Here is a 23,373-nt window from a genome sequence, read left to right as displayed (position 1 = left end):
ATCTTCCTGTATTTCTTACAGATAAATATTTTATTGCAGTGGAAATTTTGTGAAATAATGTGCGCAATCCCTACTACACACACACGACTAAAGTCATACTCACTATAACAGATATGTGGCAGTGCTTAGGTTATATGTTGTATTTATTTGTTCAAATCAGGATCAAATTGATTTCTGAATCACCTTCCTGTGACTGCATGTCTTCATTACTATGCTTTCACATATTTCCTTTAGGTAAGAATAAGAAGCTAAGTCTGGGAAAAAAAATACCATCAAACCCCCCCCCCCCCCCCAGTCTATTGAGAATACCAAAAACTGAAACCTCCGCAGAGCAGTCCCAGAGACATAACATCACAACTGCTCAAACTAATGGCACATTCTTATATGCTGATGCGCTATCAAATAGTGTTTCACAGTAATTATCAGACCAAAGTCAGTTATGCTCCCATACAATTCCCTACCACAGGATGACAGTTACTCCCACAGAACCATTCAAGACCCATAGACTACTGGTGGCACTTAACACATCGGCTTGGCCCTACTACCAAACAGCCTGGAGAGATGTCTTTGTCAGTCTAAGGGGAGGGAGATCTGGGAGCGATTAAATGACACAGAGCCCCACGGATCTTTTTGCTTCATCTTCAGCCATACCCATCAGCCTCTTAGAGCAAGAAATCAGGAAAAAGCCATAAACAAAGGTGGGACAAAGGCCCAAAATAGGGATAGTTTTTCAGTAATTATCTTACAAACTTAGAAAGTTGACAGGGTATGAAGAGTGAAACTTCAGTGTCTCATTTTCCAACTTCAGTCTTCAATGATTGTACACTAATTTGCCAGAAAACCACAGTCTTAATGAAAAACAAACCAATATTATGAGTCAAAAACCTTGACATTCTGCGGAAAACTATACACTTGCAAGGTATGGTTCCAGCTGTGAATGTAATCTTACAGAATAAATACTAAATATTCAACAATCAGTAGCCAGCAAGTTTCCCCACCTTTTCAAAGGCCAGTAGTATGAGTACTGCAATAAATATCGGCAGTGCACCTATCAGCAGTAATGGAAGCTGTTATGTATTTGATTTGCCAAGACAGAAAGCAGGTTTCCACCACTACCACTCACAGCATGTGCTGCTCAGTGTTTTCTGTTAGAGAAAAAGTACAGAAGTGCTTACTACATGCTGACTGGAGCACGTGGCGCGAGAACGACAACAGGAATCAAAATGTAACGTCTGCTGCAGTTTGGCAGCATAACACGGAAAAAAAAAAACGCACAAAGTCCCTAAAAGCACGAGCATACCACACAACCTCTTAAAGCAAGAAAACTTGTCAAAAGTAGTTAACACTCAAGGAAAGATGTCCAAGTACTGCTACTCGGCTAAGACGGAAAGCATTTTTCATATATACATTAGGCACGCTAGTACCTTGAACTTTTCCATGTTTCCCTTTGGATAACTAGAAAAATCTAAAAATCAGTTACGAAACGTGGATTGTAATGATGCTAATAGTATGCACATACAGATGTAAGGCTTGGCAGCATTGCTAACCACGAGCACTTGTAGAGTGAGAAACACACCATAACAGAAAATAAGTACAATATTGACCTTCCAAATTTAAAACTGTGATAAAATAACTGCGTCTGCATTTAGATGACACTACAAAAGTCCCTGGAGTGTGAAAAAATAATATAGCAATTGCAGTACTTCTGTCTTTACTGCTTTGTCAAGAATGCCCCAGAAAACAGAAGACATTTTCTCTAATGTGCACAGCTTATGGTCAGTAGCACACACACTTTGAGTGCACACCAGATCACACTAACTACTTTCCACATCTTTAGGTAAAAAAAGAAGAGTTACTACATAGGAATTTGCAAGGAGAGACTGCACGCTTCTTTGTAGATAGTATGTCTGTTCATGCCATATGCTTTGCCGCTTGTTGTTTTGCACAGAAATATTCAAAAGCAATTCCAAAACGGGATTGCAGCACATAGTGTGAGTAAACTCTTGACGATCCAAGAAGCATGATGTCTGTCATGGCAAAGAATATACATCATTACAAGCTTCTGAGTAAGTGCACTGGTACACAACTATACCACACTAACTAGACTGTTTGCCTGGTAATACAATACAGTTGAAGTTGCTTTCTAATGCTATGATGTGCAATGGCAGAGAAATGAGCGACTACACAAACAAAAATGACTAAAACAGGCAGTACTTTGATTGATGTACATTACACATTATCGGAATTATTTTAAATTGATTTATTATTTATTTTACATTTGTTAACCAGGAAATTCCGACTGGACCAGGTCCATTTTCAGCGGAGGCCCGGGGAGAAAAGCTCCAACATCAAGTTATACAAATACAGTACATCCAACATAATACACAAAACAGGTTACATCATGTATGCTGAGCATAGTAATATAACAAGAATTAATAAAAACACTACAGGTAAAAGAAGATATAGAACATGGGTAAAAAGACAATGTCAGTCATACATTCGTAAGAAAAGAAAATATAAAGTAAGATTCTACAGTTAAAAGTACCCTTTCAGATGACCAAGCCTACAGGGATCAGAGCTCCAGCATTAAATGTGTGATAACATATACTTTGCATTTTTATCTTTGCAACGTACAGCCCAACATGCATATGAAAAAAATCAGTAAAGCACATGGCATGAGCAGAACCTGCAGATAAAGGGATCATGCTCTCTCTCCTCAATAAAAGATTTCAAGTTGCTAATGGAAAAGTATTGGGCCCAATAAATCATGGCTTACAGATGCAGCAAAGCATGAGAAACTTGTAGAATGCAAAAGTACAAGAGTTATAAAACTCACCTTATCAACCAAACAGTAGAATGCAAGAAGAGATGCTGGCTATAGCTATCAAGCGTTTCTGATAGTCCGTTGATATAATGCAGTCTACAGGATACAATAACAAAGAAAGAGTTCCACGTAACACGCTGCTGGTTTAAACAGTTTAATAGAGTGGGATGAACAACATAGCTCTGACATCACATGATGGGTGGGTCATGGTTTGGGGGAGGGAACTTCTACACAACTACTGCTGATTTATAGCAGTCCTGACATCAGCATTTAAGAGACAGCAGGAAGCTTTTGGATGGCGCGAGAGCTTCTTTTTAAAAGTGAAACCAAGACAGTACGGTAAGGCAATGCACTTAGAGGAGAAACAGTTGACGTCTCAAATTTTTAAAGCTTTATTGCATATTTTTTAGGCAGTGTCATATAATAGGGAGGAAAAGTGCAAGCATGTTGAGCATTCCGAATTGATATCCCATTGTTGTACTTTAAATTGTTATGTCTTGGCACCACATGAAAACCCTTAATTTCAGAGTTACAACAGTCAAATCAGTTATTTATCGAATCTCCTGTACATCTTGTTACACCCTTTAGACAAAAATGGAATAAAGCCACTGCACAGCACAAAACAGATAAGGACAGGAACGAGTTTCATGGTGAACTGAAAGAAACATTTAATAAACTTCTAAAAGTCAGACAAAATGAGTTCAGAAATTTTAGACAACATATACAAACATTTTTTCAGAAATGCATAAGAGCTTTAGAGTCAGCAGAACAGGTTAGTAAACAACATCAGCCCGTGCAAAATTACAAGGCAAAAAGAATCTGGTTAGCAAAGAGTTTTAAAAAATCCATATCTTATCCAGCAATTAGCTACACTGACAAAAAATAATTTACAGCATACTATTCTACATTTAGAAAATGATTAACGTGCACAGCAGAATCTAATATATGGACAAATGCCTTACTTAAATGCTTTTAAATTTTTATTCCCAAATGTTTAAAACTTTCATCCAGTTTAATCAAAATGCTTATAAATTAGACAAAGTAAGAACGTATGACTCTGTTCTTATGACATACACATAGGGGGCAGCCTCTCATAGCTAAGCTGTAAATTTCAAATAAAACAGTTCTAGCGCATAGAAATCAAATGAGAGTAGTTAAAAGCAGTGAAGACATAAAGTCACAAGAGTGGCATGCATGTATTTTCTTTTCACTTAAAGTGTATCTGTTTAAAATGCACAAGTGCAAGAGGCAGACAACAAATGTAAATGTAAATATATCTGTTTTAAGCATGTGTTAGTTGAGCCAGTATCTATTTTGTTTTTTTACAATTCTTTGTAATTGTATAATATCACCAAAAATAGATATTTTAGCAAAAAAGATGTACAGAAGTAATATTACTAATATAAAGTTCTACTGGGTACGTAATACTACAAATAAAACTCAAGGTCATGTCTCTTGTCCAGAGGGGCACAAATGTGTTAAAAAACCTTTCCTTAGACCAGAGTGTCATGATCTGGACAACAGCCAGAGGGCAAGCATATGTACAGCTCTCACAGCATGAAGCAAATGTATCTTTACAAAACAATACTGCAATAAAATGTTTGCATGCTGCAGGGAGAAAAGAGCACTCTTTTAATTTAAACTGACTGTGTAAAGAGTCCTGCAAAAAGGTCTAAAATAAAGCTACAAAAATATATTAGCCTGCATCAGTGATTCAGTCATTATTAAAAGGTTGTCATCAAGTGATTAGGGTACCATCTGCATGTATGGTAGTGGGGCAAAACTACCAAAAAAAAAAACAATAGTACATTTTAATATCTAATTCCCTTCTGACATTACTGGCTGTAAAAGACAGAGCCTGGTACAGTACTCTTTTAAGGGGTATGGGGACAAAGGATCTCATAAATAGTACATTTACAGGCACAATGGTTGCCTACTATATGGGCATCATAAAAAGAGCATGCTAAGTTTAAAAAAAAATGTCTGCAACATTTTAGTAAATGTTTAATTAGCAGGCTTCAGTTTAATACTAAGTTTGTAAACTGGACTAAATGTACATTACAGTCCATGTATGTACAAATGCAAAAAATATTTTCTGCAAGCAAAACTGATGGTAAATAAATATGCTTAGCGTATGCTGTACAACAAATGGTTTAATATGTAAACACCATTCTTCAGTGTATAAACCATGTTTTCTATTTGTGTAAATTGGCAGTGTTGCTGTCAAGTTTTAAACTGTTCACAGAAATTGCTCCTCAGTCCATTTGTATGTATAGTAATGAATCAAAGTGTAATATTTATGACACAAACTTGTTTATTCCAGAAAACAAGGCTGCAATGCCATTGCAATAAAATCTACAAGCATTGCCAGTAATTAATGTAAATTTTTCACTGAAGTCACTGTATAGAGCATCATTGTATAGAGTCATAAATAAAAGCAAACAGTTAATTCAGCAATTGCAGAAGGTTAATAAGACAATCTTAAGTCATAAATTACAGCTCACAGTCAGTGGGACATTTTTGCAAAATGATCTTCAAAAGGAAAAAAAAAGTTGTTACATCCAGTTCTAGTAGTAATGGTTGTTATCATTGTGCTAACTGTAAAATTGTATTTTAACTTCCTGTATCAAAAGAAAACTAAAGGTTTTGTTTCCTAATGTATTTTCGGTAGACCATGATAAAACTTATGGCCTGACCAAAACTGTTTATCTGTATATATATATATATATATATATATATATATATATATCAACAGATAGATATAACAGTGCATGTAGGCTTCTGTTTGCTAGATATAAGTAGGAAAATATAGCTACTTAGATGCATGTGCATTTGTGTTTGCTACCATGTATACATTAAAGGGTTAAACTTCTCTTAGCTGAATGCAGCCAACTGAATACATTACAAATTGTTCTGTGTTTGGTGCAAGCTTCAAGGAATCACAGATAAGATGCCAGGTGCAGGGAGTACGAGAAAGCTGCTTTCATACAAAAATATTCACACTAGAAAAGACTCCCTAAAAATTATTCACTTTGAAACAGAACACAACGTAGCTTAACAAACTGCATGACATCAGAGAAAGTATTAACAATATACTTGTTAAATGGACAAGATCCGGATGGTACAGAAGAATGTATATAAAGGACATTCAAGTGTATGATGTTAGATCTGACTCTGTTAGCTCTGTATACTGGAGAACAACATTCTTGCTGCCTGAGAAGTTAAATTTGAGGCATTAAAACATGTAAACTGTGACATTATTATACATGTTGTCTGTTATATAAACAAGTTATTTTATTAGAAACTGTGCTAAAGTTAATAAATGGTGCTGGAAAAGTTAATAGTCTGCAATGTTCAGTGCATTAATCAGACTTTGGTTTCAGCAAGCAGAAGCTGCATCCCAGCAGCACCTGCAATCTCAAGACTGTTATTAAATAACTTTTTAAAGAGCACAAAAATTTTAGCACATCGACTCAGGCAACAGAAAGTAGAAAGGGTCATCACCAAGCTTAGGGAGCCTATAACAAGGAAGATACTCAGAGATGCTGTAGAGGTACTAGAAATATATTTTGAAAATTTTATGAAAATTTGTATTACGCAGATAAATATGGAAATCAAAAAACGGTACAAATGGAAGTACTTATGGAAGAATTAAATATGCCAAGGTTAGAGGTAGATGAGGCTCAATTAACAGTTAGGATAGGAGGATATGAGATAAAAATGGTGATATATAACCAATCTGCAGGAAAGTCCCTTGGAATAGATGGTGTTCCTGTGGAAATTTAGAAGCTAGGAGGGAAGAAACTGATAAAGACCTGGAAGATTTTGTTGAACAGTATTTTAAAAGTAAGAGAAGCACCGACATCCTGGAAGACAGTGGTGGTAGCTGTAATATCTAAAGATGGTAAAGACCCTAAAGTGCCAGTATCATAAAGGCCCATTAGTGTTTGTGTACAGTGGCTAAAAGAATGGCAAAGGTGATGCTAAAATTGGTAGATATGGATCAGTGTGTTTTTTTGGAGGGAAGGCAAACATTTAATAAAAGGATTAGAACAATGGAGATCCAGAGGGAAGCAGAATATAATCAGGTTCCACTGTTGTTGGTTGGTCTTGATGCAGAGAAAGCATTTGACAGAGTAAGCTGAGATTGTATGAATAGGGCAATGGAAGCATTTGTATTCCCTGATAAAAGTATAAGGTTGGTTAGGAGGATACATGAGGAACTGGAGGTGAAAAATTAAAGTTGGGGGTGGGTTCCTGTCTGAGTTCTGTTTGAGCAGAGGAACCAGACAGGGGTGTCCTATTTCCCCATTATTTGCATTATATTTAGAACTGTTGGCAAATAAAATAAGGGACTGAGAAATTCAAGGATATAATTGGTATGGTAGTCGAGAAAAGCTGGTTTTATTTGCATATGATATTTTATACCTGATAAAACCAGAAAAGGACATTTCAGTGTTGTGGAACATTTTGAGAAAGATTCAAGTCTTTGGGATGCAAAATTAATGAAGATAAAACAAAGGCAGTAGCTGTCGGTATATTTATGGGGACATGATAAAGCGAAGTACTTAGAAGTATGGATTAAAGAGGATTTTGTTTTGGCAGCTAATGATATGTGGGAAAAGACTAAACAAAAAAATGCTATCAAAACTGACAAATTAGAAGCTCTGTTTTATGGATATGGATAGCAAGATACAAGCAGTGAAAATGTTTTTAGTCCCTTTGGTTTTGTACACAGGTCAGGCATATTTTTATCAACCACAGTTGTGGATAGCATTTAATAGAGTTGAAGGATTTTATTTGAGAGGGGAGGATAGATAACATGATCCTTCAGATAAAGCAAGGTGGCTTGGGATTACCTGATTTGAAATGGTATTTCAGACTACACAGTTAAAGCTTCTATTCATAGTACAAACAGAAAGCTATAATTCAAAGTGGAAAAGGATGATTATGAAAAGGGGGAAGCTCAAGAAACAAGGAGAGACTGGGATTTTGGATGCAGGCCTTTAATGAGAATAACAATAATTATGCAGATTATTATATTCGTAAAGTAGCAGAATGTATTCTAAGAACTAAGCCAATAGAGGATTGGAGAAAGGAGATTCTGACAATAGAGATGACTGCAATTAGGATATATACAATAGACAAGAGCAGGCTGGAATTTATTGGAGAAAACTGGCAAAGGATCCAATGTATTGGGAGCAAATAATTAGAGAGGGAAATATGATGGGGGAAGACACCAAGAACGTGTTTGGACTGCAGGTTAGAGATTACCTTCCCTATCGGGTATTGACATCAGAGTATAGTCAAAGTGTAAGAAATAGAGGGAGTTCTAAATGAAAGACCAGCACTGGTAAAGTTTTTAGTAGAAACTAGAAAAGAAGCTGCCATTACAAAAGAAATAATTAGTAGAGCATATAAAATTTTGAATGATAGCTATAATAATCAATCAGAGCAGGTTAGAAAGGATTGGGAAGAGATTGGATAAGCAATTCATAAAGAAACAATGGGAGGATATATGTATGTCTCCCAAATATGCAACAAAGTCTAGAAGATTTAGGATTTTTACCTAGAAATGTTTGCATAGATATGTTTATACTCCAAGTAGACTGTAGAGAATTTTTCCTCGGGCAGACAGCAAATGGAGGTGTGATGGGAAAGAAAGAGGTAATTGGGAACATATTTTCTGGGAGTGCGGTGAATTGGCAGACTTTAAGGGATTCCCAGCAGGATGCACCGTCAGAGATGTTGGGTGGGCAGATTTGTCTGACAAGGGAGATGACTTTTCTGAGCTGTGATACAGAATTGGAATTGCCTAGATTCCTTTTCAAGGTCCACGGCAAACTTTTCTAAGACCCTTTTTAAGGCGATCCTGGATTCATACCTTTCCTCCTTCAAGTTGGATAGGCTTTTGTTAATCAACCCTACTGCAAATAGTACAGTTGTGTAAGTTATAGTTACCTATAACAGTAAGTGATAAAATTCCTCACTGCTGCATAGCCACACCATCTTTGTATAGTACTATATTATATAGTTATAATTGGGATACAAAGTTGGTTTTCTACTTCATATGTTTTTTGTTAGTGTTGTGAGGGTGTAGCTGTTAAGGAATTATAGGTCACTTTCTTTGTAAAGGCAAGAAAGCTCTGAAGGATTGTTCTCTGTGACTGCTGATTTTCCTCCTTGGGGTTAGCTAATCAGTAGTAAGAGTGAAGCTTTGGGGGTAGGGCAGAACTTTGTGAATCTGGTAAGTTGTTGTTTCCTGGGCAGGGAAACAACCCCTGTAGCCTAAAGCCTACTGCAGCAGTGAAGAGTTCAAACATCTACTGTTATGGGTAGATGCAATTTACACTATTATATTTTTTATCTTCACGTATTTTATATCCTGAAAAAAATGAAAACTGCCCGAAAATGTTCAGCAACACTGACATGTCATTTTTCTGTATTTATCTAATACAACATATTTACAAATAAAGCTATTTTTCTTGATTGTAATATCAGTTATATCCTTGAAATTTTGAGTCCCTTATTATCTTTGCCAGTGGCTCTAAATATAAAGCAAATAACGATGGAAGAGGACTCCCCTGCCTAGTTCTTTTTAAATACAGCTTGTCATAGAGGAACCCTCCCACCTTAATTCTTTGCTCTTCATGCATTTTCTTGACTAACTCCATTTTTCTGTCAGGGAATGCAAATGCTACAGTTGCCCTAGTCAGAAAATCCCAGCTAAATTTACTACATTCCTTCTCTCTATGAAGACCCAAAAACAATTGCAGCATCTTCCTACATTTTGCTTCCCTTTAGATCATTGTTCTGTTAATGTTGTCAAATGTTTGTCTCCTCTCTACAAAACTACATTGATTCATATCTGTCAGATCCTATACAGTAATTCATTCATTCAGGCCATCCATTCCAACATGTGCATTTTCAGTACACATGTTTGATCTGACTTGGCAGCATTAGTGCTACAGGCTCAAACCCCTTTAAGAATCTCTCTCTCTCTCATAATGCCAGCAGTTCAGTTACCTCAGATCCAGTTTGACTTCTCAAAAACTTTGCTGTCCGAAGTAAAAAGGATGATATATTTGACTATACAGTCCTTTACACTGGCACAAAAGCAGACAGGAGGAGCTTGTTATCCGTACAGCTATGGGAGCGGTTTGTGCCTTTACTAGCATCCTGGCAGTGAGAACATTTAGTTAGGATACAGTCAGATCACAGAATGCTTTTCTGAGGAATGTAAAAAATTGAAGAACGTTCAGTGAAACCGCTTTCAGTGATGGAAAATTTCCCTTTTCTCCACTGTTTTGTGATAATGGAGTTGGACTGTACAAGTTCTGTGCATGTGGAAGGTGTCCCTTCACATGTGGGTGCAGGAGGGCTTGCCTTTCTGCAAAAAAAAAAAAAATTCAAAAGTTTGGCAAATTTCTTTAGGTTCATAGGTAGGTACTAGGCTATCTGCCCGAAGGCATTTATAAGCCTAGCTAGAATGTGTTGGCTTTCGCCGCCCCATTAGATTAGTTCCCTGTGCCTCTGTCCAGCAGAGTCACTGAAGTGATCCCGGACGTAAACTTTTGGTTTCCCATTCACTCGTCAAGGTATCTTTTGAAGAGTGTTAGCGAGGAGCTCTGCCTAATGTAGATTGGGATCTTGTTCCAAAGCATGGGAAGTCTCTGGGACAGGAATCTCTCCTTCCAGCACGTCCTATTTATTGTTGTGGTGAGGTTTAGATCCCTAGAGCGTGTGGCTCGAGGGGATAAGGTTTTCTTTAGGTGGAGCATGTCCATCAATTCTGGGTTGGACATGGCCTTGTATGTCAGGCAGAGATCACCTCTGAGTAGGCGGTATGCAACCAAGTACAGCTGTAGTTTCTTCAGTCGAGCTGCATAGGGCATCTGTTTGAGGCCAGTGATCCTCTTGGTGAGGTACTTCTGTGGTCTTTCCAGCTGTTGCAGGTGTCTTGTAAGGTACATCCCAAATGGGGCGTTGTACTCTGTGATGGGTCTGATGATTGATGAGTAGAGGGGCACAATGACCTCTTGATCTGGATGCGAACCCTTTTGTGATTAGGTGGGCCACATAGAAAGATTTTCTAACCACTTTCGCAATGTGATTATCAAAGGTTTGATTGCTGTCTACTTGGGTCCCCAGAGCCCTTATTACGTCTTCCGTATTTAGAGGACTACCACCTATGTGGCAGTTTGTGGGTACTTTGTTTTTTTTCCAAAGGGGATGACTATGCACTTTTTGGCATTTAGCTTGTAGCCATGATTTTGACACCAGGTATCCGTCTCAGTGAGACCCTTTTGGAGGATGTCTTTGTCAACCAGAGTCTCAATTATAGCCCCTAGTTTTAGTAGTCTGCAAACTTGGTCAGCCATAGTCCTCCTGTGCTTGCCTGTACCTCTGAGAAGGATATGCCGAACAGCAGGGATCCTAGGACTGAGCCCTGTGGGGACACCACTTGTAACCGGTTTAGGGTCGGACCTAGCTCTCGCAGCTCTCACCATATGGGTTCTGTCCTTGAGCCAGATGGCAACCCATCTTGTGATGTAGGGGTTTATGTTCAGACTGGTGAGCTTGTCTATAATACCAGAATGGGGAATGGTGTCAAAGGCCTTAGCGAGGTCTAGGTAGGCTGTGTGTACCACCTTTCCCTCGTCTATAACCTGGGTAACTGTCTCAAAAAAGTCCACGAGCTTTAGGAGGCATGATCTGCCCTTAAAGCCGAACTGGGTAGGTCGAGTTTTTGGAGGTTCCCGATGTCTCTGTTAATGAGTTCCATGATGATGCGCTCCATAGCCTTGCATACCAAGCTAGTCAGGCTTATAGGGTGATAGTTCCCGGGGTCTGTTGTGGCTCCACCTTTGTGGAGCAGAATAACTGTTGCTTTGTGCCACTCTATGGGTATGTAGCCTGTGGAGAGGCTGAGTTTGAACAGTGTGTTTAGGTGAGGGGTTAGTTCATCTTTGCGCTCGTGTAGGATGCAGCCTAGGACACCGTCCGGTCCCATTGATGCTGTGTTTTTGGCTTTGGAGAGGGCTGTTTTAACCTTAGTGTCTATGATTTCAGGGACTCTACATTCTTCTGGTATGGTTATGGGCCCTTTTGGGCGTGAGAGGGGGGTGAAGTTTGCGCTGAACCTGTCTGCCAGGATGTTGGTGATATAGATCGGTTCAGTGTATTTTGTGCCATTCTGCACTAACTCTGAACAGATCTGAGCATTGCCACTTAGATTCTTGAAATAGCTAAAAAATGCCTTGTGGTTATCTTTGGAGTCCTTGGCAATTTTTCTTTCAGAGCTCTCCTTGGATGATTTTATGAGGGATCATAGTTTCTGGCTGATACTGATCACGGATGTCTTCCCTTCTTGGGATTTTACTCTCTTCTGTACTAGTTTCCTTTTCTATTGTATAGCTTGTTCATGGCAGGAGTCCACCAGACTCGTTTCCTTTTCTTGGAGGAGTGAGTCTTGGTTTTGCTTGGGATGGCATGATCCATGCATTCTTGTAGATGCCTGTAGAATGCATTAGTAAAGGATTTTGCAGCTTGGACAGCGTTATCCTTCAGCATGGGGGCTTTGAAACTTTCCACCTTAGTCTTAAGTAAAGTGAAGTTTGCTTTTGAAAAGTTTTTCACGGTAGTTTTCTTGTCCGGGGGTGGGGGCGGAATGCGGATATCCAAAGTGATTTGTTTATGGTCAGATCTAACCAGCGAGGGGTTGACCTCTGGTGTGGAACACCAGTCGCCCATGTTGGTGATGACCAGGTCCAATATGTTGTCACCTCTGGTGGGAGTGTTGACCAATTGAACCAGGGCGTTTGAGTTTATAAATTCTAGGAAATGTTGGGCAAGGGAGTTAGTACTTGAGTAGTTCTCCCAGTTAATGTTTGGGTAATTGAAATCACCCAGTATTAGGGTGTTTGGTATGACCTTTATGTTTCCAGAAATGCGTAATAGGGGTCCTGTGACATAGTGGGTGATGTGTAGCAAGCTACAATTTGAATTACAGTTTTCCCAGTTGTTAGTTGCACGTGGATGATCTCTGAAGCATTGTGCTATGCCACTACCCTGGAGGTGTGGGTATCCTTGATGAATATGGATACACCCCCGCCTTTTGTATTTTGGTTTGGGTTCTGTGGCCGAAATGTATGGTATGAGTTGTAGCCTGGTAGTGCTGGGTGCTCTCTGGAGCCTTAAACCAGGTTTCTGTTACTGCACATATATCTATTTTCTCCATACTGAGGAGTGCCTCAAGTGATGGCATTTTGAGGTTTAGACTTCTGGCATTGAGTAGCATTACCCTCAGTTTTTTGTTACTTGTGCTATTTACAGTGGTGGGTTTGTATTTTGAGCTTTGCCTAAAAAAGGCACTATGGGGTTGGCAAGATACTTGGCCAGTATTCGAAAGCCTAAGGGTGACAGGTGCAAGCCATCTCTAGAGAAGCAGCGTGGCTTGTCGAGCATGTCATCCCAGGTGGACAGACACTGTGATATCTTTTATAATGTACTCTTGCGTGTTGGTGCTTCCACCCACACTCTGAGGGTGTGATCATTGCCTTGGGTTTGACAAGCCCATGCCTCAGGTCTTGGCCATTTTAGTGCCATGATGATGATTGCAGAACTGAAATCACCATTCCCTATTCACAGATGGATGAGCTGGAATCCACCACACACTGTCTTTCTCCATCTGGCTGTCCCATAACTTAAGATGTTCATCGTGATACCCTGCTGCAGTCATCACACTTGGGTTATCCTGCCGTCAGGCGGTCCCGCAGTCGGCCCGAATTCCAAAGTCTTGGTCCGGCGTCGGTTCCTGTCGCTTCTTCCCTGACGTCAGTGCATCAGGGGTATATAAGAGGCATCCAGTGCCATTTTCTTCAGTCTTTCTTGCCCCGCGGTGCCCGAAGCAGAAGCAGTTCGCAAGTGCTGGTCGGCTGACACCTGAGATTTTCGATTTGAATTTCAGTCCGAAGTCTTCAATAAAGCTAAGTACCCTGTTAGGGAACATTTTCTTGCCTCAGTCCGATGTCAGAAAAAGTTAACAATTGCATTTCTTGTGGGAAGCAAATATCTCATAAGGACTTCCATTCCTATTGTATTCCTTGCCTAGGCCCAGACCACGGCGTCACAGGTTGTCGGTTTTGCGCTAGGTTTAATAAACTCACTATCAAATCCGTTTTGACTTCGCACGGCATTACTTTGGTAGGAAATTCAATTATATCATGCCGTAAGAGCAGCCGACGACCGCAATTCATAAAATGCGCAAGGATAAGGACAGGCAGCCTAGGAATAAGCCAGACCCCGAGGCCTCAGCTGGGCCTGTCGCCGGTTCTCCAGTTTTCAGTGAGGCGCCTACGCAGCCCCTGACTACCGCAGAACTGGAACCCCAGACAGCCGCCGACTCCCAAGCGGAGTCTACTAGGCCGACGCAGCCATCTACCGACACCGGAGCAGATTAAGACAATGGTACTGAGGAAACACCGTCTGTTGCAGAAGGTGCCTTCAGACCGACTACACTCACCATTAAATCTTATGCTAAGCTTAAAACTCCTTTAAAACATAAGAAAACTGTTCATCAGTCTACAGGTCAAGGCCCCATGCCTAAGAAACAGATGCTTAAAATGGCTGAAGATTTAATTACCCTTATCAGGGGTTCCCATCCCCCTCCTGATAAAAGACCAAGACAAGAGGAGGATTATGCATTCTCTGACCAGGTTTCTCTCTCCTCAGATTCTTCTGAGGAACAGGATTACATTTTTCCACCTTATGAGGATTCTGATGCTGAAGACTCTATTCCCTCAGCATCTCCCCCTGAAGACTACTCCTTTGGGGAAACATTGCATACCATGAGGGAACATTTGCAGTGGGAAGGCCAGGATTACTCAGATTCTAAGAAAAGGCTCTGAGAGATCCTTCTATTACCCCAGCACAGACCTCCTGCTATTCCTCCTGTTTTAGATATTGTGGATGATGTCTACTTGGAGTCTAGTTTAAATCCAGACTCTCTAGCTCCTGCTCCAGCCAAACCAGACAGATACTACAGAGTACCTGACTCACACAAATTCTTTATAAAAGCCCTGTAGCTGACCCAGAAACCACATCCTAGGGTCCTAAGGGAGCAAAGGCTTCTATGGCTAAAAATCCTGTGCCCTCTGAAAGAGATTCCAGAGCCCTAGATAGACTGGGAAAGAAAATATACACCTCTGCAACTCTGGCTATGAGAGCATTAAATTGCCAGTTTCACATGTTAAAATATCAACAATTCCTGATGTCTCAGTTAAAACAAAAAATGAGCACACACTCAGAACAGCCTGAGTTCAAGGAAATGCAGGATCTGTTGCAAGCAGCTGAACAGGTGGGCAAGCATACTTTACAATGCGGATTTGATTCACTGGAAGCTTCCTGTAGAGCAGCTGTTACTGGCTCAGTCATTCGTAGACATGCTTGGTTAAAAGAGCAAACCCTCCCTGACCATGTTAAAGCACAATTATTAGATGCACCTTTACAACAAGATGTATTATTTGGTGTCAAAGCAGAAGAGATTTTAAAGAAAATGGAGGATAAGGCTAAATCTATGCAAATGGTCAAGGATTTCTTGCAGGTACAACCCCCTCGCTTCAGCAGAAATTGGCCAACAAATAATTGGTCCTTTCCAACTTCAGACAGATCACAGAGGGGCAAATACAGACGCCCAAGGGGCAGAGGTCAGTCACAGGGCCCTTACAAACCTCGCCAATGGGGTTCTGTTACCCAGAAAGGAGGAGAAGACAGGTCCCAAGCTAGCAGAAGGCAGACACAATGACTCTATCCTCAAACTACCAAGCAAATCTCTCCTGGCAACACCCTTGGGAGGAAAACTAGCATTTTTTGCAGACAACTGGCACATCATCACAAAAGACAAATGGGTTCTAAACATTGTCTCTCAAGGATACAGATTCCACTTTCGTACCTTACCAAGGATCAAAGGAATGCCAAACCTGCCACCAAATCAATGGGCAGAGGCACAAAAACAAATTACAGCTCTCATGAACATGAGAGCCATTCAACAGGTACCTACACTGGAGCAGGGACAAGGATTTTACTCAAGACTCTTCCTAGTTCCAAGAAAGGACAAATCATGGAGACCCATTCTGGATCTTTCAATTCTGAACACCTATCTGCAAGTACCAAAATTCAAGATGCTAACACTACAGCAGCTTCTTCCCATGTTGGGCAAGAATGCTTGGCTAGTGACTTTGGACCTCAAGGAGGCATACCTGCATGTCCCTATCAGACAAAATTGCAGAAGATACCTCCGCTTTATTGCAGGTTCAACGCATTATTAATTCTCTGCACTGCCCTTTGGCTTATCTACTGCGCCCAGGGTCTTCACAAAATGCCTGGCACCAGTAATTGCATACTGCAGACAAAGAGGAATTCAAATATACCCATACCTGGACGACTGTCTTATTCAAGCAGAAAGCAAGGACATTCTTTTACAGCATCTGGCATTTGTCAAACACCTTCTAAGTTGCCTAGGGTACACAGTAAACGAAAAGAAATCAAAACTAGTGCCCTCACAAAACATAACATTCCTGGGTGCCAGCTTGAATACAATGGCCCAGATGGCTTATCTCACGCCAGACAAACAACGACAACTGTTTCAATATTTCAAAATAATGGCAACAAAGACCCAACTCCCGCAAGAAAAATTCTGCAGGCCTTAGGATTCATGGCATCTTGCATACTACTAATACCATTTGCAAAACTGCATATGCGGAAATTACAATGGTACCTGAAAAGTGTATGGACTCAGCACAGCCACAGCTTGGAAACAATGATTCCACTCAATCCCTGCCTTCAACAGGAGTTTCTATGGTGGGCACAGGCATGTCACCTCAACAAGGGTCAGCCTTTCACCTTACCCACAGCCAGGCGGACTATGCCTGGGGAGCACACATGGCAGGACAGTGCATTCAGGGCAAATGGAATACAGATCAGACACCTGCATGTCAATCAAAGAAATGCTAGCAGTGCAGAATGCCCTAACAGCTTTCAAGGACCTTCTACACCCAGGACAACTACTAATAAGGTCAGACAACACCACAGTCATGTGGTACATAAACAAGCAAGGGGGCACACATTCCTACTCTCTATGCAGGCAAGCAATGACCTTGTGGAACACTGCACTGTCTTACCAGGTTCAATTACAAGCACAGTTCCTGTCAGGAAAGAAAAACACATTGGCAGACGACCTAAGCAGAAACATCATGGATCCACACGAATGGAAACTAGATCCACAAGCATTTGCAATGATAGCTCAAAATGGGGACGCCTAGACATAGATCTGTTTGCAAGCCCCCACAACCACCAACTTCAAAAATTTTGCACAAGGACCTTCCATCCACTAGCTTGGAAAGTGGACGCTCTCTCATTCAGTTGGAAAACATTAACAGTGTATGCCTTCCCTCCACTGCCTCTTCTAGCAAAGGTACTGCTGAAAGTCAGATTAGAGAGGCCACAAATGATTCTCATTGCACCAGACTGGCCACGCCAACATTGGTATCCAATTTTAAGTACCATGGCCCAGGGCCCACCATGGATTTTGCCACAAATTCCTCACCTGCTCACCCAGCGAGACAATCTGATTCTACACAGCCAGCTCAAGACTTTAAACCTGGCTGCGTGGCAAATTACCTAAACAACCAGCCAACACCTTTATCCAAAGCTGTTATGGGTGTCATTCAGGAGGCCAGGAGGCCCAGCACCAGGAAAACCTATTCAGACAAATGGAAAAGATTTTGCTCCTGGAACCAAACTAAAGGCCTAAATCCCCTGGAGCTGAACATTCCTCAGATTCTACAATATTTAACTGAGATGTTATACAAAGGACTTTCCTTTTCATCTATTAAGATCCACGCCTCAGCAATTTCAGCTCATTACAGAACCAATCCTCCTTTATTTTCACATCCACTCCTAAGACAGTACCTCAGAGGGGCTAAGAACTTAAGACCACCAAGGAGAGCTCCAACACCTACTTGAGATCTCAACTTTGTCCTGGAAAAGCTTACACTGCTGCCCTTTGAACCAGATTTTTCAACTGATTTAAAATTTCTTTAATGGAAAACTGCCCTAGTACTAGCAATAACCTCAGCTAGAAGAGTCTCAGAGCTACAGGCACTAATGGCAGTGGAACCTTTCCTCATTTTTCATCAAGACAGAGTTTCTCTATGAACTAATCCTTCCTTTATGCCAATGGTGGTATCCAGTGTGGCCCTAAACCAAACCATTCACTTGCCCACTTTCTTCCCAAATCCCCAGAACAAAGGAGAAAGACTCCTGCACTCTTTGGACATTCACAGGCAATTACGTTACTACTTGGATAAAACTAAGGCTTTCAGAAAAAACTGACCAGCTCTTTGTAGCCTATGCTACAGGATCACAAGAAAAAGCTATCTCGAAACAGACCATTTCTAAATGGATAGGACATTGCATACATTTCTGCTACACACATCATGGGAAACCAGTATTTGCCAACATTAGGTCCCACTCCACCAGGGCTACAGCTACATCAGCAGCCTTTCTCAGGGGAGTGCCAACCAAGGATATTCTGGAAACTGCTACATGGAGTTCAGTGCACACCTTCATCAAACACTATCACTTACCTCTTTACCCTAAGACTAGAGCTGGTTTTGCCACTGCAGTTTTGCAGGGCCTACCAGCCTCTTCTAACCTTGTTTGACTCCACCTCCCCTCCTTAGCTTTGGGATTCAGCCCAAGTGTGATGACTGCAGCAGTGTAACACGATGAACATAGTGCAGTTTTGTACCTACCATAAATGTAGATGTTCGAGTGTTCACCGTGCTGCAGTCCAGGTTACCCTCTCTCCCTCCATCCCCTCTGAACTAGCTGAACTTATCTCTACCACTTTATCCTTTAATACCTCTGTGGTGTATTTGCTTGTACCTAAGGGGTTTATTTTATTTTTATATATATATATATATATATATATATATTTTGCCTACCTTTTGGGGGCACCTGACATCTGGGGCAAGAAAAACCGAAGAAAATGGCGTTGGATGCCTCTTATATACCCCTGACGCACTGACGTCAGGGAAGAGGTGACAGCAACTGACGCCGGACCAAGACTTTGGAATTCGGGCCGACTGCAGGACCACCTGACGGCAGGATAACCCAAGTATGATGACTGCAGCAGGGTGAAAACTCGAACATCTACATTTATGGTAGGTACAAAACTGTACTTTATTGTTCAAACTGGTCTACTGTGGTATAAAATATAAAATAAAAAATGAACAGCAGAAAAGTTTAGCTAATTTAATGCAAACGCAACAACAGTACAAAGCTTTCGCGTTACCCCGATGTACACTGATGAAGGGGTAACCCAAAAGCTTTGTACTGTTGTTGTGTTTGCATTAAATTAGTGAAACGTTTCTGTTCATTGTTTGTTTTATTGCTTATTAGTATTGGTCACAGTTTACTGTAGTTTTATATGTCTATTGTGATATAGTCAGGACCTTTAGCCATCTGTTCCACAGAGCTAGAGATGACTGTTCTTTATTCTGTTTAATTGTTTTTAAATGTATTATTTTCCTGTTCACATTTTTTCCCCATTTATCCTGCTTGGCTCTGTATGTAACATGTTTAAACAGTACATACTTTTGCACTGACACATTTTTCTTTTTTCCACTTTAGGCTGCAAAACAAGAACTAGAGCGCCAACGACTGCTTGAATGGGAGAGAATTCGTCGTCAAGAGCTCCTTAATCAAAGGAATAGAGAACAAGAGGATATTGCCAAACTGAAAGCAAAAAAGAAGAGCCTTGAACTGGAACTTGATGCAGTGGTGTGTTGTCTATCTTGTAGCACAGTAGTTTTTTGTTGTTTTAATTTAATTGTATTTCATTGCTAGGTAGTCCTGATGGACAGCAAAACTGATCTTTTCTGTTATGAAGCCTAATTTTAAAAAAAAAAGTACGCTGAACTCAGTACATGTGTGTGGATGGTAAGGTGTGTATAAGTACTGCAGTAGCTGAATACCACATACAAATTATAATTGGTGAACCAGATTAAACTAGGTAAAAATGTATAACAGTTATTTTGTAAATAGGTAAGACCTTGGTATTTTATTGATGCAGTTAGGCAGTTATGCACACAGTGCACAGAGTAGTCAAAGAAGGGTCCAGTATTAACAAACGGGCCAGTTTGTCTCTCTTCCTTCTGTCCTTCCTTCCTTTCTTCTAAAGTTGACCATGAGCATTGCCTTTAGCCCTTCTTTATACTTCACACCCTGTATTCTCATCTGCTCAGCTGACATTCGTTTTCCATCCCCAGCAGCTTAATATCTTAACTAATTAGACTTCCATGTGTGACCTTAGTAGTACCATTATATCACAAAAGGATAATGTTTGTGTCTGTTGAACTCGCTTCTTTTACCATACAGTCCACCATTTCACTAGACTTTGCTGTGGCTCCCTTTTAAAAGGGGGATAGGGCTGATACTGCAAGTCCTGACAGTTCAGATTTTTTTCTGTCAGAATAGAATTCCTAATCTCACTGATACTTAACCCAGTCACATTCTATGTCATCACATTTATATCCATAAAAATATTTTTTCTTTTTTAAACCCTTGTGCAAAATTCAGCCTTGAAAGAATTTTCAGTTTCACTCTCTTCAAGAGCACATATTGTCTTAATACACCCTTCACTCTCTTCAAGAGCACATATTGTCTTAATACACCCACACTACAAATGAAACCAATGTTCTGTAGCTTTTTGACTTCAAAAAACTGTTTCAGTTATGCAAAAGCTGTAAACCAGTCTTGAATTTACTAAAAAATGTAATTCTGTGAAATTGGGGAAAAAATGGTTCATTCAGCTTCAGAGATTTATGGAGGTTATTCAGAAAAACCCATAATGTTGCTGCACTAAATGAACGTGTAGCAAGGCACACCACAGTGCTGGTTACCTATCTTTCAGTGCTGTTGTAGACCTTTCATTGCCCAGAAAAGGCTGCATTGTAGCTGGTCACGGCACCATTAATGACAACCAGAATGACACTACAGTGGCCACACTATGGGTTGTCATGTGGCTAACATGAGATGCACAATAAGGTCATGTGCCAAGTTTTGATTGTGTTCACTTGCACAATGAAGTGACTCATAGTTTCAATTTGGACCCGGTGAGTAGGCCACAGAGGGCCAAAACAGCAGAGTGCCTTCTCAGGTTGTTGTTCAAATGAGGAGAAAAGGGGAGGGTCATAGGAGGAGTTACTAGGCTAATGGCCCTAGGGCCCTTACAAGCCCAGCCAAGTTCAACCCCTGTTCCCAAGGGTGTCTGGTTCATTACTTTTTACCCCTTTCCAAGAGAGGTACAGATGGAACCCCCGGTTACCTATCTAGTCATCCAAATTATTCTTAAATAGGGCCAACGAGGGGATTTAACATGAATAGGAAGCTTGTTCCAAAGGTGGAGCAGCCTCTGCGAGACAAATCTGTCTCTCCAGCAAGTTCTTTCAATATCACATACCGGGTTAAGGTCCTTTGAGCGAATGACCTTTGTGCCATTTGATTTGCGAATGTGCAACATTTCCATTAGAGCTGGGTTAGAGTTTGCTCTACATGCAAGCCACAGGTTTCCTCTGAGGAGTCTGTATGACAAAGAGTAAAGTGACAATGATTTCAGTCTGTCCGCATAAGACAGATCTTGAGGACCCTGAATTTTCTTTGTAAGGAACCTTTGTGTTCTAACCAATTGCTGCATGTGTTTGGAAAGGAACATACAAAAGGGAGCATTGTACTCTATTATTGGCCCAATGAGGGAAGAGTACAGGGAGGTTATAACCTCTTTTTACCTGGATGCAATGCCCTTACTTATGAGTTGAGCAATGTAAAATACCCTTCTTACTACTGTGGAGACATGTGGTGACCTGTGTGCCCAGATCTCTTACAACTGATTGTGTGCTTTGGGTATTGCTATTGATATGGTAGTTTGCAGGAGCATCACCCTTGCTGCAGGGGATGATGATGCATTTTTCTATGTTAAGTTTAAGACCACTACTTTGGAACCAGTCGTTAGCCTGCATAAGACCTTCTTGCAGTATGTTGATATCGCTAGGGGTAAAAGTGATTGCTCCCAGTTTGCAGTCATCAGCAAACTTTATCAGTCACAGTCCTTTAGTTTTAGCCTGTAATTCGGAGCAGTAGATTCCGAACAGGAGTAGTCCCAAAACCGATCCCTGTGGAATACCACTGGTTACGGGTCTACTGGAGGAGGTGGAGCCCCCTATTTTGACCGAGTTCCATCAGTGAGCCAGTTTGCAGCCCATCTGACAATATATGAGTTGATGATCAGTTTTTTTTTAATTTCTCCAAGTGTTTTGGGTTTCTAATACCATGACAGGAATGGACCCCATTCCTAAGTCAAAGTACGATTAAAGTTCATGAAATTAGTATTGTTTCAATCTTTGATGTCAGCCAGAAATGCTGTACGCAGCACCTGCAGTGTGCCCATTAATGACTTCTCCTGCAGTTCGTACGGTGTTACATGTATTAGTAGCTTATCTAAATATGATTGTAGATTTGTTTTTAAGACCCATTGCTCCTACTACTTTTGGAACTGTCTGGGTATCTTTCGTCCACGTTGCACTTGTTTCTGCCTGCAAATCCTGATATTTTATGACTATGTGTCTCTCTTATACAAGACTCTGTAGTCACTCGGTATGGTGATTTCAATGAACAATGCTACTTTTGTCTTTTCATGGGCCCACTATGTCCGTTTCTTTAGCATCTGTCTTTTGAACTGTTGCTAATGAGTGATCTCATGTGATGTAGATGTCATTGTTTTCTATTATGCTTTGTGGCTCATGTTTCCATTTTTTTTGGCCACTTCAGTACCATAATGTTTGCACAATCCCTAGTGCAGTAATCTTGCCACATTGTTATGCCTTTCAGTATACAGTCCTTCTGCCATTAGTATGTCACAACCAGCAGCGAGGTGTGCAGATGTTTCCATTTCTGTTTTACAAAACCTACATTTGCCTGTTTCTCCCACATATTCAACTGACTTTGTAAACCAACGTATACGTAGCCCACAATCTTGAGCCGCCAATGTTAACCTTTCATCTCTTGGTTTGAATTTGCCTCTCCTTAACCATTCCTGCTTTCTATTCTGATCAACATGAGGTTTTTCCAGAAGTTTTCTATGCTTGCAACTATTTTTATGCATTTTCGACATTTCTTACCTTCTCATCTGGTCCTTCACCTTATAGTCTTTCTTTTATCTTTTGGTACATTCAGTTGCTGCCTGGTTTTTATCTACTTCTGGTTTGATTTTCATTTCTGCTTGACACCGATATGATATACAGCTGGCTGAGTTTATCAGTGATGCCTGGGGTGGGGATTGTGTCAAAGGCCTTGGCTGAGTCTAGGTAGGCCGTATGCACAGATTTGCCCTTGTTTAGGATTTTGGTGACTGTCTCAAAGAAGTCCACCAAGTTTAACAGGCATGATGTCCCTTTGACAAAGCCGAACTGGGTGGGGGTCGAGCATTT

The 23,373-nt window shown here is 40.6% G+C and overlaps 1 protein-coding gene across 1 annotated transcript in view; it reads left to right on the top strand.

The window, feature by feature from the left end:
* The window catches only part of ITSN2 (intersectin 2), a 3,295,579-nt gene that overhangs the window by 607,769 nt on the left and 2,664,437 nt on the right, over positions 1 to 23,373 (top strand). Inside the window, exon 10 of the mRNA XM_044063555.1 lies at positions 19,520 to 19,669. Coding sequence (XP_043919490.1) covers positions 19,520 to 19,669 — 150 coding nt within the window. The remainder of the gene's footprint in view (positions 1 to 19,519; positions 19,670 to 23,373) is intronic.

The sequence above is a fragment of the Protopterus annectens genome, chromosome 2.part1 (genome assembly GCF_019279795.1).
Source record: "Protopterus annectens isolate FY-2018-M chromosome 2.part1, PAN1.0, whole genome shotgun sequence".
In the NCBI taxonomy this organism is placed as follows: domain Eukaryota; kingdom Metazoa; phylum Chordata; order Ceratodontiformes; family Protopteridae; genus Protopterus; species Protopterus annectens.
Note: the sequence above shows the minus strand (reverse complement) of the source record. Positions and strands in the feature narration are given on the sequence as shown.